Source organism: Berghia stephanieae, chromosome 6 (genome assembly GCF_034508935.2).
Source record: "Berghia stephanieae isolate SIO BIC M18660-M18661 chromosome 6, UCSD_Bste_1.3, whole genome shotgun sequence".
NCBI classification, from domain to species: Eukaryota; Metazoa; Mollusca; class Gastropoda; order Nudibranchia; family Aeolidiidae; genus Berghia; species Berghia stephanieae.
Window position 1 is genome coordinate 55368332 of NC_088365.1, and position 17599 is coordinate 55385930.

Here is a 17599-nt window from a genome sequence, read left to right on the forward strand (position 1 = left end):
TTAGTGTGGAAATTAATCACCAAAAAGAGTCATGAAGTCACACATTCTACTTTTCCGGTTCCAAAATCATTGGAAGTGTTTATGTAACCAGTTTTTTCGGAGTACTAATAATGAATAAGTTACAAATTGATTCTTAGCTGGCATAATATTATAACTATTTTAGTAGCAGGCTGTATAAGCCCATTCTAAGGATAACGGGACGTAAAAGAGGGAAGATGTATGATCATACATCTTCCTTGACGAACAGCATAATATTTAGACTTGAAAATATTAATTCAATATGCTTCAACAGTCGTAACGTCACTTCCTCCCTAATGACGCATGGTAACTTAGTAACACTGGCTCTAAACTATCGGAACAATGGCGGACGCCCGTATGAAATATTTCTCCGGCGAGCATAAAAGCGTATCCAGAGGAAAAAACCCCATAAATTTGATCATGTTTTGACTTTTACACATTCTGATCACAAGACATATGAAAAGTTCTAGCCAGCATGAAGAATAAAAAGTAATGATTTTCTTTGTTTAGAACCAAGATGGCCGCCATTGCCGGGCGGCGTGACATCAGACTATTGAATTCAATTGCGGCTATGTGGTCTAGTGGTATGGCACTCGCTTTCGGATCGGAAGGTCCTGGGTTCAAGCCTCGCGCGCGGCCCATAGTTGAGTCCTTGGAAAAGGCTCTTTACTCACATTTTCTCACCGTACTCAGGTGTAAAATGAGTACCTGGCCGTTAACAGCGTTGCCTTTGTCCGAAAAATTGTAATATCGCCTAACAGGCGTCTTGTTCTGTCCTACATGTTAAATGTTGCTGTTGACCAGGGACCCCTTGTAAAGCGCTTTGAGCACATTTGGTGGATATTGCGCTATATAAAGCTCATTTTTAAATATAATGACATCACTCTGAAACCAGAAGATCATTTACACAATCTATATATTCAGTCCTCTGGGAGAATGGTTTTACACTTCCAATAAAAAAAACAGAAGAAGAAAACTTGAGCCTTTTATATAGCGCAATATCCACTAAACGTGCTCAAAGCTTTACATGGGGTCCCTGGCCAACAGCAAAACTTAACTTGTAGGACGGGACATGATGCCTGTTAGGCGATATTACATTTTTTCGGACAGATACTCCTGAATATAAAACAGCGCAAGACGAAGGCATTGTATTATCATTATTATTATTATTAGTATTATTTTTTTTTTTTTTTTACGAATAATGATGTTGTTCCCCTGTTGATGATGATGATGATGATGATGATGATGATGATAATAATAAACATTTTTATAGCGAGTTACCACGTAAAACAGGTTCAAAGTGATAATGAAATGAGTCGAGTAGGGAGACCCTAGTTAGTGTACCATGCTTTTGTTTAAAAAAAAAAAGAAGTGCAAAATGGATTATTATCAAAAAGGATTTTATAGGATTAGTACTCTCTTTTTTTCTTTCTTCACAATTTGCTCAAAAACGAAGCCCTTTGTTCGTTTGTCAGTGTCAGAGTGTACAAACACTCATTTCGAAGAATAAGCATGAAGAACTGTTTGGTGTAAGGTGCCCACGTCCAAATCCTGTTTCTGAACAAATAGACGTTCGTTTTAATAATTGGTTTTTATTTTTCATTTTCTCTTTTCGAGTCGAACTAAAGACTTTCAAAGGTCAAACAGCATTGGACAAGTTAGGCGCAGTGGGTAAAAGTAAACGCTACAGACAAGAAGATAAGTTTGTAGAGTACATTTTGAGCCAAAGTATTTGGTTAATTAAGTGATGTCGTTATAGGCGAAAGGAAATAGGCGAGTCCAATCGATACTGCCAAGAATATTAGATATTATTATTATGTTGGTGCGTTTGTGATGAGAAATAATATTATGATTATTTTTGTGTTTCTCAAGACGACTGTGACTGAAATGGATAATTGTAGAAAGATTCTTAAGATCTTAGGAGTGTTTCTATTTTACTTGTTGTTCATATTTCCGAATTCTGTTGATTGCCAAGAACCGGGTAAGCAGAAAATGTTATTGATTAATTAAATTTGATAATCCAGATTGCGTATATAAAACTTAAAATTTGAAACTTAAGCTTGCTTTTATTTAGCCCAATATCCACTTAACGTGCTCAAAGCGCTTTACTTGGAGATTCATAGCCAACAACAACACTTAACATGTAAGACGAGACATCACGGCTATTAGGCGATATTGCCCTTTTTTTCGACAGAGACAATGCTGTTAACAGCCAAGAATTCATTTTACATCTGAGTAGGATGATAGGATGTTAGTAAAGAACTTTTTTCCAAAGACTCAACTGTGCGCCAGGCACAGAGCGGGACTCGAACCCAGAAGCTCCCAATCCGAAGGCGAGTATCACACCACTAGACCACATAGCCGCACGTATAGACACACACACACACACACACACATACACACACACACACACACATTTTTAATATATATATTTAAAAAACTAATTATGTATTACATAATATATATATATATATATATATATATATATATATATATATATATATATATATATATATATATATATTATAATAAAAATTAATTGCGCTTAAATAGTGCATCTTTCCGTCATATTCCCGTTCGAGGGCTCTAAGCCTTTACAATAAAATCTCGAGAATAATAGGGAGAAACATGGAAACATGACACACAACTACAAATATAGCCGGAGGCTGTCTGGGGCCGTCTTTAGCTGTCCGGGGACTGTCTGTAACAGTTTGATGAAACCACTTGGAACCGTCCATCGCTGGACTTTTTTGTTGTTGCTTATTTTGTCTTGCCATTTTTCAATTAATTTTTCTTAGCTCCAGGCAGCTGGGCCACTCTAGATGATTCAAGGCCGCCTCCGTCGTGTGGCTTCGGACGGCTTCAATTGCCTCAGGATGGCTGCAGAAGGCCTCTAGATGGCTTCGGACGGCTCCGGACTACCCGGGACATCTTCAGACGGCTCCATGGGCCTCTGGACAGCCCCAGGAGGCTCAGACGGCATCTGGATGGCTTCAGACGGCTTCTTTGGCTCTGGACCCCCCCCCCCCCCCCCAGAAGCTTCTGGATGTCTCCGGACTGATCCAGACAGCTTATGGGCGGCGTCCATGTGGCTTCAGACTGCTTTAATGGTCTCCGGACGGCCCCAGAGCCTTATGGAAGGCCCCGGGCGGCTCCGGATGGGTTTGGACCAGGGCACACACAGCCTTGGTTCGGACGGTTCCAGTGGGCCTCCGGTCGGCTCCAGATGCACTCTGATCGGGTCAAGACGGCTCTGGACAGCAATTAGTAGGACAGGGTGTGGACATATTGTCTGTACCTTGTCATTTAAATATATTCTCGTCCGGTCCGTTTACGAGTGCTCGATCACTACGTTCCACAACCCGTGCGCATGCGTTGACATGGTTATCGTCACAACCCTCTGATGGATTTTAATGATGAATAGCTCGAATTGTTAGTAATGTTAAGCCGATTTATCATTTTTTAAAATTTTCACTTGTGACAGTACCATACTTTGGGATTTTTCCTCTTTAAGGTTTATAAAAAACAAAAGAAACAAAGGTCGAGTATAAGTGGACATTTGGATGTCTTACATTAACAATATTAGATACAGTGAATTTGTTGTGATTACAATAACTGAACTCGCCCACAGGCCTCGCCATGGGTTTACTTTCCACGACATTCATATGCACGATTCACTAACATTGCCACCCTAGGTTAAAAATGACACAGTAAATTATTGTGCCCTTTGTACACATTTGACATAAACAATTGACGGTTTTTCCGTGATCTCGTGTTGCTATGCTTATCGAAAAATCGCCTTTTAAAACCATTATCTTATGGTAAGAATCTAAGATTTTTGAAAACTTTTTCAGTTATCGTATGCTGTATTAAAACTAATCGAATAAACATTTCAGTGGTTTTATTTTTACTCTAAAATTTGAAATAAAGTGAATTTTGCCCCTGAAATCAACAGATGACCGTGATTCGAAGACCCATAGCCACATAAAGTACTTGTGTGAAGTAAAGAGTGAAAAGCATTTCAAACAACTTTTCTCGACCTTTCGGAGAGAGCGTAAACATTCGGAGTATCCGAAATGTATATCAATGTCTTTGTCCAAAAATGTATACGAACCTAATGGGCTCCTCGTGTTGTCCAATGTGTTATATTTAGTTCGTTGTCCACCAGGGAAGAGAAAAAATATAAAGCGGTGTGAGCCTGTTTTCAACGCAGTTAAAAGTACTACCTATTGAGATGCTGTCTATTTTTTCACTATTTAAAACAATCCAAAATTATTTACCAAGCTACCCCGCTGAATGCATTTTTGTTATGATTTTTCCCCACGGGAAAGAGAATCAACACATATAATTACTGTCAACATTTTAAAAGTTTGAGTCATATTTTATTGCAAACAATGGAAAGATCAAAGGAATTCGGCGTTGTGAGAAAACTGTTCTGTCTTCCACTAACGGTATTCAAAATTCGTAAGGTCACTTAGAATATTAGTCCACATGCACAAAAATCACGCATCACATTTCGTAAATTTAGAGGAATTCCCGATATTCCGTGCGTTATTGAATGACATTTTTCGGCAATCCTTGTATCTTCTAATTAAATTAAATGTGACCAATCACCTCAAACCAGTTTTATATCGATGTAAACCATTGCTTGTTGGGGGTTGGGTTTGTATTCTCTTTCGATTTCGCAGCATTTCCAGTCTAGATAGTTCTCGTGTGCCTCGATGCATTTGGATTTAATGTGGTTGTTCAATGTTTGGTATTCTGCAGACCCTCTGTTGCATTTTCGTCTTTCTTCAAATAGGTTTAGAATTTCATTTGTCATCCATTCCTTTTTGCTGTTTGTTTGAGCTATTGGTAAATGCTTTTCTGTAGTTGCTTTGACACACTTTTGGAATATATCAAATTGTTTTTCACATTTTTCGTTATCAGGTTCACTTTGGCTTTGTATCATGAGTGCATTTTCAAATTCTTCTCTCATTTTTGTTTGTATGCCATTGTCTTTGCATAACCTGTAATCCCTCTTTATTCTACCAGCTGTTCTCTGAATAGCTTTAAACTTTATCCTTACTGTACAAACAACTGGGACATGGTCACTGTCTACATCGGCGCCTGGGTAGGTTTTGCAATTTAATATGCCATTTCTGAATCTTGATGATACTGCTATAAAGTCTATCTGGTTCCTTGCTCTCTCTCGAAAGAGAATACAAACCCAACCCCAACAAGCTCACCAAAGAATAAAAGAACTATCAGGGAAAAGGAAAAGCAAAGCAGCAGGAAGTTGTATCCAAAACAAACAAGGGGAACTGCTATTTGAAGAACAACATATAGAAAGCCGATGGGTAGAATACATAGGCGAACTGTACAATGATCCAAATAGAAATGAACCACCACTGAAATTCAAAGAACCATTAAGCGGACCAAACATCACCAAAAGTGAAATTGAACATGCCATGGAACGAATGAAGGATGGTAAAGCAACAGGCCCTGATGAAATATCTGTAGAGGTATTAAAAAGCCTAGGAGATCTAGCAATTGATGAACTTCACATATTATTCAACAATATATACAATACTGGGAAAATTCCAGAAGATCTCTGTAACTCTATTTTCATAGCAATACCAAAGAAAGCAGGTGCAGTCAGATGCGAAAATTTTAGAACTATAAGTTTAATAAGTCACATCAACAAAATACTGTTGCGTATAATTATCAACAGGCTAAGGAATAAGATTAACCCCGAAATCGCAGAAGAACAATATGGATTCCAACCTGACAGAGGGACAAGGAACGCAATATACCTCCTCCGTGTTTTAAGTGAAAGAGCTATACAGGTTCAGACCCCACTATACCTCTGTTTTGTCGACTACAAAAAAGCTTTTGATAGAGTACGCCACGAAGAAATACTAAAACAACTGCACTCCATTGGCGCTGATGAGAAAGACCTCAGACTCATGCAAACATTATACTACACCCAGCAGGCATCTATCAAAATCGGAAACTCTACAGGAAATTCCATTCCTATTAAGAAAGGAGTCCGTCAAGGGTGTGTTGCCTCACCAGATCTGTTTAATCTATACCAAGAAACAATCATGAGGGGCATAAATAATATGGAGGGAATAAAAGTAGGAGGTCACAACATAAATAATATAAGATACGCAGACGATACGGTACTCATTGCAACATCAGAAATCCAACTTCAAAAGATTGTTGACAAAGTGGTAGTAGATAGTGAAGCCAAGGGAATGGAAGTGAATATCACCAAAACAGAATGCATGGTAATACAGAAAAACCCCAAAAACAACAACACCTGCAATATAACGATTCACGGCGAGCAGCTTACCAACGTAGAAAGTTTTAAATACCTAGGTTCAATAGTGACAACAGATGGAAGATGTAACCGAGACATACGAGCAAGAATAACTCAAGCCAAACAGGCCTTCATGGACCTGGGAAACATTTTGAAAAACAAACAGATGTCGTTCGGGATTAGATTCCGAGTCTTGAAGTGCTACGTGTGGCCAATCTTGTTCTACGGATGCGAAAGCTGGACTACAAATGCAGAAACACAAAAGAACATTGAAGCTTTTGAAATGTGGTGCTTGAGAAGGATGCAGAGAATATCGTATACCGCACACAAAACGAACGAAGAAGTGCTAAAACAAACATACCAACAAAGGAAACCAATGCCCTTAATAGTGGATCGACAACTATCCTTTTTCGGACACATAGTAAGGAAAGATAAGAATGAATACCTGGCAAGTTGTGGAAAAATACCTGGTAAACGCGCCCGGGGGAGACAAAGAAAAACACTCATAGACCAACTGAAGGGCTTCACCAACCTAACAATCCAAGAGCTGTTTGAAAAAGCAAGAGACAGGGAGGAATGGAGAGAGATAATTCATGCAGTATCCGAAGCCTGGACCAGGCATGGAACCTAGAAGAAGAAGAAGAAACCATTGCAGTTAAAAAAAAATATAACTTGTCACCGACAGATGCAGACTGTTTTAACTAAATTGTCGAGCGAGTTGTTTATAATTATATATCATTCTAGTATGAGAGAGAAAATCCATTCGAAAATTGAAAAAAAAAAAATAAAAAAAAATAAAAAAATAAAATAAAAATAAAAATATTAATTTGGCTCCCTTTTAAGGTGTACTTGGCAATAACAACAGTTGCGGCAACTTTTGAACCTTTTGTTTTCTACTGGTCTGTGATTTGCAACGTATCATTCAGTGAACTTTTATTCAAGAAATGGAAACTTAAGCTTTTAGTCAAATGATATTTGAATGAAATAATAAACAGAACAAACCATTGTATACGCACTTGCAAGAATTTTTCAAAATAGAGATATGGACATTACGGGAGGCCTTCCTAGTCCTAGCATTCATAAGTTTAGCATTTGTCAGTTGTCTGTTCAGCTCAGACGTTTATTTTATTTATTCAAGTTGTCAAGGTTTTATTCTATCTTAGTGTTAGTTGAGGGAATATCTGGGTTGTTTCCCTTAGCAGGAGGAGCTTTCGGAAGGCCTTCCAATTTAGCATAGAAAAATAAATGGGAGTGGGAATATCTAGGTTTTTATTTTCTCTTAGTGTGTTAGTAGATGGAATATTTGGGTTGTTTCCCTTGCCCTTAGCAAGAGGAGCTTTAGGAAGGCCTCGCAATTTAGCATAGAAAAATATATGGGAGTGGGACATTCATTTACTGTTGCAATTAATTATCGCTCTATCTCATCGGGTTAGAAAGTTATAGTTATGGTCGTTTATAATGTGACGAAATTTTGTTATATTCATGGCTGCGATTATTCGGACTCGAGTCTGAATAGTCTCCCGTGGCTATTCGGACTCAAATTCCAATGCGCATGCAATCAACAGATTATTTGGACTCAGTCTGAGTCTGAAAAGTCTCCTGTGGGAGTATAGATTATAGCTTTTGTTTGTTGTTTTTTAAAAATATTTTAATTATTGATAAACTACCTACAAAAAATTAATGCAAATCAAAATTACGATTTTAGTAACTATCAGTAGGCTTTATCTGACCAGAAAGACAAAATCATTGATCAATTGAAAGTCCAGATAGAAATTAAAAAGAAAAGAGTTAAAACTCTTCAAAAGTCAGTCAAAGTAACTTGTATAAATGAAAAGCTTTTTAAACAACATAAAACAATGTCCAAATAAAATCAGGACAAAAATAGATAATTTAAAAATTACATATTCTGATAGTGTGAGACAGGCAGCAATCCTTCTACAATCCAAAGTAATGGTATGAGTTGAGTCAGTGTGATATGGGCAAAACAACATTTCTTCTGAACTCTTTTTCTATTTCTTTATCAGTTCCATGCATGCACAACCGGAGTTTGAGTCTGAATAGCCACGGGAGACTATTCAGACTCAAGTCCGAATTGCCACTTTGTTGTTATATATATAAGTTTAAGGAGGAAAAACTGTGTTTTTAACAAATCTCTGAAGAAAGGGAATTAGATAGAGTGCGATGTGCGCTTATTTGCAGGTCTGATAACCCAATTCCTTATGGGCTTGTTGTAATGGAAATCTTTAAAAAATGATGCAAAATATTGTCAATTACAACAATGTTAAACTAGGCCCATAAAGTAGTGGGTTTGGATGTCAGACCTGCGTCTATGTACATCTCAATAGAGTTGATCTTTGACAGGTGCATCGAGACTCCCTTTGAATAATATTCAAGAATAAATTTGGAGCTTGAGATAAGAGTATCCAACTTATGCATCTGTTCATGTAGATTCTACATTTTCCTGAACATCATTTCCACACTCACTTTTGACATCTGTTGGCTGTCAATTGCCCTCTGTCCACCTGCCCTACATGTACCCGATGTGGGCAAGAACCCGAAACGGCAGAGCATCTAGTTGAATGGTGTGTTGTGACAATGCTACCGGGCGGGTTTGCGAGGGTGCACGAATGTGGACCGGACTTTGCTGATTGGGTCGATTGCCATAACATAGTAGTGTGAGAATCATAAGAGGCTGCTGACATGGTTTAAACTATCAGGCTCTTCAGATTCAGCTTCTTGGTCCTTGTAAAGATTTACAGCTTGAACTGAAGGCTCTCTGAAACTTGATAATGCATTTCTGGACATGCTTGATTTAGCTCTCGGAGAGCTCTAGATTGTTTGCTGGGAATCTTAAAACAGTTTGAAAGTCCTACGGGACTGACCCGTAGTTGCACATTCTTGACACACTATGTATTGTGCAGCTTTTACATCATACAGCCCTGTAGCAAAATGGGCTACTACTTGTGCCTACAAGTGGCGTGGGGATTGTCCAAGGAAAGCTTGGTGTACCAGTTCCCACAATCTATCAGTATAGACTAGGACATCCTCCTTCTCAGTCTGGATGGTAGTTTTAAATTGTATCAATGCTGCATGTTGCAACTGACTGTTGGCTGCCAAATCTAGTCTTTAAAGCCTCATATGCGTCCTGGATATTGATGATGACTGTTGATTGGTGGATGTGCGAGGGGTAATCCACAGTCTTTCCCTCCAATGCCAAGCCTAGGAAATACAATTGATCACGGACGAAACAAGACAGCTGCCGTATCATGATGTCCCATTGCAACCATTCAGAGTACAGTCACAGAGCAGTATCTCCTTTTATTGGAACAGGGAGATGGGACACCTGAATACAGTTTTCAAAATTTTCTGAATTATCACGAAATCCAGCACCTCTGTGATCAACTGTATTTTGTGATAATTCAGGAAATTGTGAAAACTGTATTCAGGTGTGTCCCATCTCGCTGTTCCATCACAAGAGATACTGCTTAGTAACTGTACTCTGAATGGGGGAAACATGTCTTGGCTTTCATTAGGCATCTCATAGTCTCATCACCATATACAGGGAGCATCCTTGTTGATGGCATCTTATGTTCTGTCCTACAATTTTGCCTTACTTACTGGATCTCTTCTAATTCTGTGCTCATCTCTAACCATGTGCATTGGAGCTCTATAGCCTTCCTCCGAAATGCAAGAGTACTGATCCCTTTTGTGAATGGTTACCAGGTCCAACCATTTTCCCCGGAATTCCAAGGGTAGGCGTACTTGACAAACTTTGTCCTTGTGAGAAAAAAGATACCCATTCCTGAGCTGACCAGGGAAGGCTTGCTCGACAATTCTTGTCAGGTGATTTATGGCACTCTACCTGTGTGAGGGATTCTGGTTTGCCATCTTGCTTTGTGTCACTCACATTTCCTATTCACAAACGTTTGTCAATAGCCAGTCAGTAAGCTATTCCCAAACGTTTGCCAATAGCCTACAATAGCCTGTAGGCTATTGGCAAACGTTTACCCCAGTGATTATACACAGACACTTTTTTGAAACTCTGCTCTGTATTCACTTTCGAAAAGTGAAAATGTTTGTCGTACACATAGAAAAAAGTAAAGTTAATAAATTATCAATAAAAGTATAAAATTACTTAAACAGCAAATCAGTCGAGGGATAATAAATTACTATATATAAACAATATTTGTCGTAATTTTTCTAGATATCTTTCATTTTCATCTGTTATTATATCCATTCATCCACTTATTTACCAATTTATATATATAGACTCAGCTATCACCCTGCTGTTCTCTCTCTCTCTCTCTCTCTCTCTCTCTCTCTCTCTCTCTCTCTCTCTCTCTCTCTCTCTCTTCCTTTAACGTTTGTGAATAGACACTCCAAATAATAATAGTACTGCTGTATGCAAAATTTTACGCACTTTCCAATGATATCTAATACTTGCCATTTCCTCTCATTGAAAATGAATAGGGAATATTATAAATAAGCCCCTAAATTTTTCCCCTTCAAAATCGGAAACAGAAATATTGGCCACTCCATATCAACATCTTGCAAGTGATACATTGTCAAGGAAAATTAGCAATAAATTATTAAAAAAAAAAAAATTCATGTTGGAACAACTAGTTACAACATCGTGGCGTAGAATTCACCTCATTTCATTTGAAGTGATTCCATTCTCAATTCAAACTCAGTGGATTGAACGATTAAAAATGACTTGACTATGTAACATAAGTAATCATAGATATATATTTTTCTGAAAAATAGAAATTGTATTTTGGAATTTAATTCAAATAAATTTCAAATATCTTGAAAATAAAACTAAATTGATGTGACATTTTAGCTAAAACTTTTCAACAATTATCAGCACACTTGATTTGCTGATGATACGATATGACATCATTTCAAGCCATAATTCGTGGATTAAATAGACGAAAAACACAGGTTAGAGCTTAAAGTCTTCTTCTTCTTCTTCTCCTCCTCCTCCTCCTCCTCCTCCTCCTCCTCCTCCTCCTCCTCCCTCCTCTCCTCCTCCTCCTCCTCCCTCCTCCTCCTCTTCTTCTTCTTCTTCTTCTTCTTCTTCTTCTTCCTCTTCTTCTTCAATATGGAGGATTACTTTACATTTGACATCCCACATGAATGCAAGAAAAAGAAACCCCTCCAAAAAAAAAAAAAGAATGATAATAATAAAAAAAAAAGAAAAATTAAAAGAATAATACCCCAAACAAAGAAATAATACTTTAATTTTAACTGACATTAACACAAAAAAAGACACCATTCTCTGAAACTTTTTTCTAGGCATCCTGATTCTGCAGCGTCAGGTGGCAGATTGGTCCAGATTTTTATTGAGGAAGGAAAGAATGAATGTTTGCGTGTGCCTGTTCTTGTACGTGGGATTGACAATTCATGATTAAGCCCCTTGTTCTTCTGGAACAGTGGTCTGATTGATTGGGGGAGGGTGCCTACAATTTAATTTTTTGTTGTCTCTCTTTGTGTTTGTTTTAATTTTAAGTGTTTATAGTCCAAACCTCAGAGTCAGCATTTGTGTTTCTAGAGGCCTTTTACAATATGCCTGGCTTCTCTTTTTTAAGTCTTAGTCATTTCGTCTCAAAACTTAAGAAGAGGTTTCTGCCGAATGGTCCCCGTTTTTGTCTATGTTTTAAAACAAATTGTCTTTTCTTTTTACTTTGACAACAATATCAACATGATCATCAGGATAGGTTGATGCAATTCTGAAGGCATTCTAGTCCTCTCGCATTACATATTTTGTTAATATTTTAATAATCAAACTATCAGATCATTGAAAAAATAGCTTTTATAAGACATGGTTCTTGATAGGATCAAATGATGATGATTCCATTGTGGTAATGAGCCCGATCATCTAGTTGAACGGTGTGTTGTAACGAAGCTTCTGGGTGGGTTTGCGACTGTGCACGAGTGCAGTACAGAATTTGTTGATTGGGTCGATCGTCATAACATGGTAGTTACGTAGAGGGAATGAGATTAGCGGAAGAGTAGCGTCCCTTGATTGGACGTCACCGGCGGAAAAGTTATTAGAGAGAGAACGTCATGTTGGCTGTGCGCATGCAACTCTCGTCCTCGCTTCCAGTCGGTGAAAGCGGCTTGAGACACTTCACCGAAAGCGAGTACGAGAGAGACGCATACGCAAAACCAAATTGACATTCTCTAGGTAAGGTAACATCCAATCAAGGAACGCTACTCTTCCGCTAATCTCATTCCCTATTCAAACCTATGGCTTTGAATAGTGTGAGCACCATTAGAAGCTGCTGCTGCCTGGATAGACTGTGGTAAAATTGTAGTGTGATACCATTAGAAACTGCTGCTGCGATATAAAATAATTTATTGACGATAAATAGGAAATGTATGCTGGGTCATAATAAACTTGTGTAATACTTGAGATAGATTTTTTTATATAAATAATAATTAAGGAAGTCTAAGAGTGAAAATAAGAAAATCTTTGACGTGGGGAAACTACTTAAGAAATCTCTCTCTTCCACGAGCCAGTGACTCCTGGTAAGGATGAAAGGACAAATACCTCTATGGCTTTGAGTTGTGTAATTGTTTTTGTTTAAAGTAGGCTATATTTTACTGTTGAATATCAATTGTAGTTCCTTTCTAATTCAGTGATTATAATCTTCCTCGGATACGTGGAATTCCGGGATTTGGGGATTTTCTCAGAAATTTTCCGCTGATTTTGCTGTGTCAAACATTTTCCTCTGATAAAAGCTCAGGTCTAGTGGTGGATCCATGAAAAAATCACCTTTATGTCTTGTGTCATATTTTGACACCTGTGCTCAGTTGCATGAATTTTGGTGACACTTCCATTTTTATGGCATCAGTCTAAACTGGCGCCAGATGTCAAAATTGAGACAGGGCATTTGATTGTCGAAAAGGAAGGGGTGGGGGAGGGGGTAAATGAGTTAGTAGGTCAAGAGTGGTAGGACACTTAAGGTCCCTTTCTAAAGAATATTATAACTTCCCCCTAATTAGAAAAAAAGCCACATCCATTAAACTATTCTCTCTCTCTCTCTCTCTCTCTCTCTCTCTCTCTCTCTCTCTCTCTCTCTCTCTCTCTCTCTCTCTCTCTCTCTCATTCTCACTCTTTTCCTCTTTCTTTTTCCCTCTCCATCTCTTCCACTCTTTCTTTTTCCCTCTCTCTATCTGTTTCTCTCTTTCTATTGTTGCCTTATCCACAATATCTCTCTCAACCATTCTTCTACCAATCTTCATGTTAACTTTATAAACGTCATCTGGTTATAAGAGATGATACTAATCTGTTACAATAATAACGGGTGCTCAACTTAGTTTACTCTTTTTACCTTTGTTTTTACATTGTTTAACAATTCATTAAAGATACTTGTCTTATTTGTAAGATCCGTAACCACTGGGCTACAGTATCGGAGATAAAACAAGTAAAACAAATACTTTCAGACCTTTTGACCAAAAGTTCATTTTAAATTTCTTGAATAGAAGGCGTTTAAAAAAATCGTTTTAAGGGAAGAATAATTCAGTAAAAAATTTACATAAGTAAGTTATATCTCTACTATTAAGAATGGCTGTACACTAGAAGTTGTAATACATATAATATACGAACCTATAATATTTTATGTTATGATTTTGTTTGAGTTTGACTGATGGAGCGATACATTTTCCTCCTTCTTGACAAATTGCCATTATCATCACTCTAGTATGATAGAACCTAAACTATGAAAAAATGTTATATCTGTTGAATATTAATTGTAGTTCCTTTATCTTACTAATAGTATGATAGAACCTAAACTATGAAAAAATGTTATATTAATCTATTTTTGTAATCTCTCTTTTCAAGTGGTGTTTTTGGTTAAGACGATTGCAAAGAATTAGTTGTGGACAAATATTTGCATTAGTTGGAATTTTGCTACTGTGGTGGGTTGTATCCCGATATCCAGAGAGATTCACACTCAGACAAAGACAAGATATATTTTATAAAGGTAGACAGTTTATGTTTTCTATATTAGTTTATTTCCATTTTTAATAATAGCCATCTTAAAACTAGTCAAAACGGGTGTCTGTTAATTCATTGACATAAATACAAAGATTTTAACATTTAAAATTCTTTGTTGTTAAGGGAAGGAAACATTGAAATGGGAATAAACGGTTCTTTCCCTTGTACAGTGCTTATATTGACATCACGCTTATACCGACATGTCATCAAACCCTGAATTCTTTGCTATATGATAATAGTAAATAAGGATCACATATATCGGCATAAATTGTACCAGTAAAGTTATATTAACTTAGTGATCTATCATTATCGTCACTAATGGGTCTAAAAAATAAAGAATACAATTTACAATTGGCTAACGAAATCCTGCTGTGAGGTAATATACAAGACCCAATGAAAGTGAAGATATCCCAACAGTGAGGCAAAATAATAGCCATTGAAAATGCGAGATTATTGTCCAATGTCATCCCCATGAAGAGACCAATACATCCAGATTATCAACAAGTCAAAAAATTGTAAATAAACTCTTGCGGATCATGACATCCCTCTTTTATGTGACGAGAATGCCTGAACGCCTGATGCAGAGTCAGATGAGTCAGACAATGATTGAATTATTAAAAGTCGAATCAAGTTAAACGTCCTGAATTTAAGGGCCACTGAATCATTCAGGTTGACACCCCTTGTCATTTTTATGCATTTTCCATTAGTTTTCTTTCATTTTGTGGAAGGACTAATGGACATGACATTTATATCTATATTTTTTAACATGGTCCTGACAATGTCTATGTATTATCTGTCATCAACTGTATTTATGGGATGTTGAAAGAAGACAACTCTGTCCAGCAGTCGGGGATGAGCAAAGTAACTTGTTACTTGTTACTTCCATCTGGTTGTGATGAATCAGATTGAAATAAAGAATTCAAGTTTAAATGATGAGAAATACGAAATTTTTAGAATTTTGCAGTTAAAGCAATTTGATTCATTCCGTTTTTCTCGTCTAGTTCACTCTTACAGCATACACTAGTTTTAGGCAATGGGTCATATTTAAAAAGTAAGTTAAATACCTCAGGTATGGATATTTTTATCATGTTTGTCCTCTCTGAACTCTCTGTGTTGTAGAGGCCATATCAATTTGAATAAATCCTCTTCTTCATGCTGTACAAACCGAATGATTCATCCAAATTGCAGTGATGATAATCTTCCGAGGAATTCCGGGATGTTGGGATTTTCTCTGAAATTTTCCGCTGATTTTGCTGTGTTATTTTCCTATCTGTGAAAAAATCACCATCATGTCTTGTGTCATATTTTGATACCCGTGCTCAGTTGCAAGAATTTAGGTGACACTCCCATTTTCATGGGTCAGTCTAGACAAACTGGCACCAGATGTCAAAAGTGAGACAAGACAATTGATGGTCGAAAAGGAAGAGGGGTCTAAATAAGTCTAGATTTTATTTGTAAGTAGGTCAAGAGTGGTAGTACAATATAGGTCCATTAAAAAAATAATTATTATAACTTCTCCCCTAATTAGAAAAAAGGCCCATCAATTAAACTACTCTCTCTTTCTCTGTCCCTCACCCTCTCTCTCTCTCTCTCTCTCTCTCTCTCTCTCTCTCTCTCTCTCTCTCTCTCTCTCTCTCTCTCTCTCTCTCTCTCTGTGTCTCTCTCTCCTTCTCTCTCTCTCTGTGTGTCTCTCTCCCCTTCTCTCTCTCTCTGTCTCTCTGTTTCTTTTTTATTCTCCCTATCTTTCATTCTTTCTTTTTCTCTCTCTCTCTTTTTCTATTTCTCTCTTTCTATATTTCCTTTATCCATATATCTCTCTCAACCATTGTTCTATCAATCTTCATATTTATTTTATTCACGTCATCTGGTTATGGAGAGATGATATTAATCTGTTACAATTATAAGGATGCTCAACTTAGTTTACTCTTTTTACCTTTGTTATTCCAATGTTTTACATTTTTAATTGATTAAAAATACTTTATTCTTATTTGTAAGATCCATCACCACCAGGCAACAAAGATAAAACAAGTAAAAACAATACTTTAAGGTCTTTGGGCCAAAAGTTAATTTTACATCTCTTGAATAGAGCAAATTTAAAAATAACATTTTAAGGAGAGGACAATTCATTAAAATTTACACAAAGTTATATATTAAGAATAGATGTACACTCGAAGTAATAATATAATATACGACACTATGATATTTTATGTTATGATTTTGTTTGAGTTTGACTGATGGAACGATACATTTTCCTCCTTGTTGACTAATTGCCATTATCACCACTGAAATTGAGAATTGCTGTTGCTATCTATGTTAAAGGGAAGATCACTATCAACATTGACGGTTACAACTAACAAATAATTTGTCGCACTATGGGGGTCGTTAAAAACATAAAACTGAAAACTACACATGACCTTGGATGTTTAAGAATTATGACATAAGATCACCTTCTCAGGACGGATTTTCATAGTTAGTGAAAGGAGTTGAAACAGTATAAAACTTAATAATGAGTACATTTATAGAGTGCTTTATGTTGAAACCTCAAAGTGCTTAAAAACAATACTTACAACTGCTTATCTAATCATAATCTACAACATAATTTTATCAATACAGCTATAAGTAGGACAAGGTACAACTCACAAGAGCAGGTATTTGGTGAAAAGAAATGTCTTCAGACAAGATAGCTGTCAGATATTTTAAGAGACTTGGGGCCAATTTAGAAAGGGATCTATCTCCAAAACTCTTCAGATTTGTTTTTGGCACTACTAACAACTTTTAGTCGTGCGATCCCAAATTATGCTTCAAAGCAAAAGGTCCCTAAATCAGTAAGCTAAATGTTAAAATTATTCAACCGCATCCTGTCGGAGGGAAGTCTCTGACTTGACCAATGGATTTATTGCTGCTTCTTTTTATTTTTTATTCAAACAAGTCAACAACTTATCATTTATTCCTGTGACCTATGCACATGATATGATAAAACTATGTGCGATGATAAAATAAAAAATAAATTGAGCTCTTATATAGCGCAATATCCACTAAATGTGCTCAAAGCGCTTTACAAGGGGTCCCTGGTCAACAGCAACATTTAACATGTAGGACGAGACATGACGCCTGTTTGGCGATATTACAATTTTTTGGACAAAGACAACGCTGTTAACGGCCAGGTACCCATTTTACACCTGAGTGTGGTGAGAGAATGTGAGTAAAGAGCCTTTTCCAAGGACTCAACTATGCTCCGAGCGAGGTTCGAACCCAGGACCTTCTGATCCGAAAGC

At 37.1% G+C, this 17599-nt stretch overlaps 1 protein-coding gene across 2 annotated transcripts in view; it reads left to right on the forward strand.

Moving 5' to 3' along the window:
• Positions 1–17599, forward strand: part of LOC144975298 (beta-hexosaminidase-like) — a 59930-nt gene that overhangs the window by 9731 nt on the left and 32600 nt on the right. Inside the window, exons 1-2 of one of the 2 annotated variants that reach the window (XM_078919250.1) lie at positions 10844–11263; positions 14169–14310. In XM_078919250.1, coding sequence (XP_078775376.1) covers positions 11213–11263; positions 14169–14310 — 193 coding nt within the window. In that variant the 5' untranslated portion in view covers positions 10844–11212. Of the gene's footprint in view, positions 1–10843; positions 11264–14168; positions 14311–17599 lie in introns of those variants that run through there. The other variant, XM_078919251.1, reaches the window with a different exon arrangement.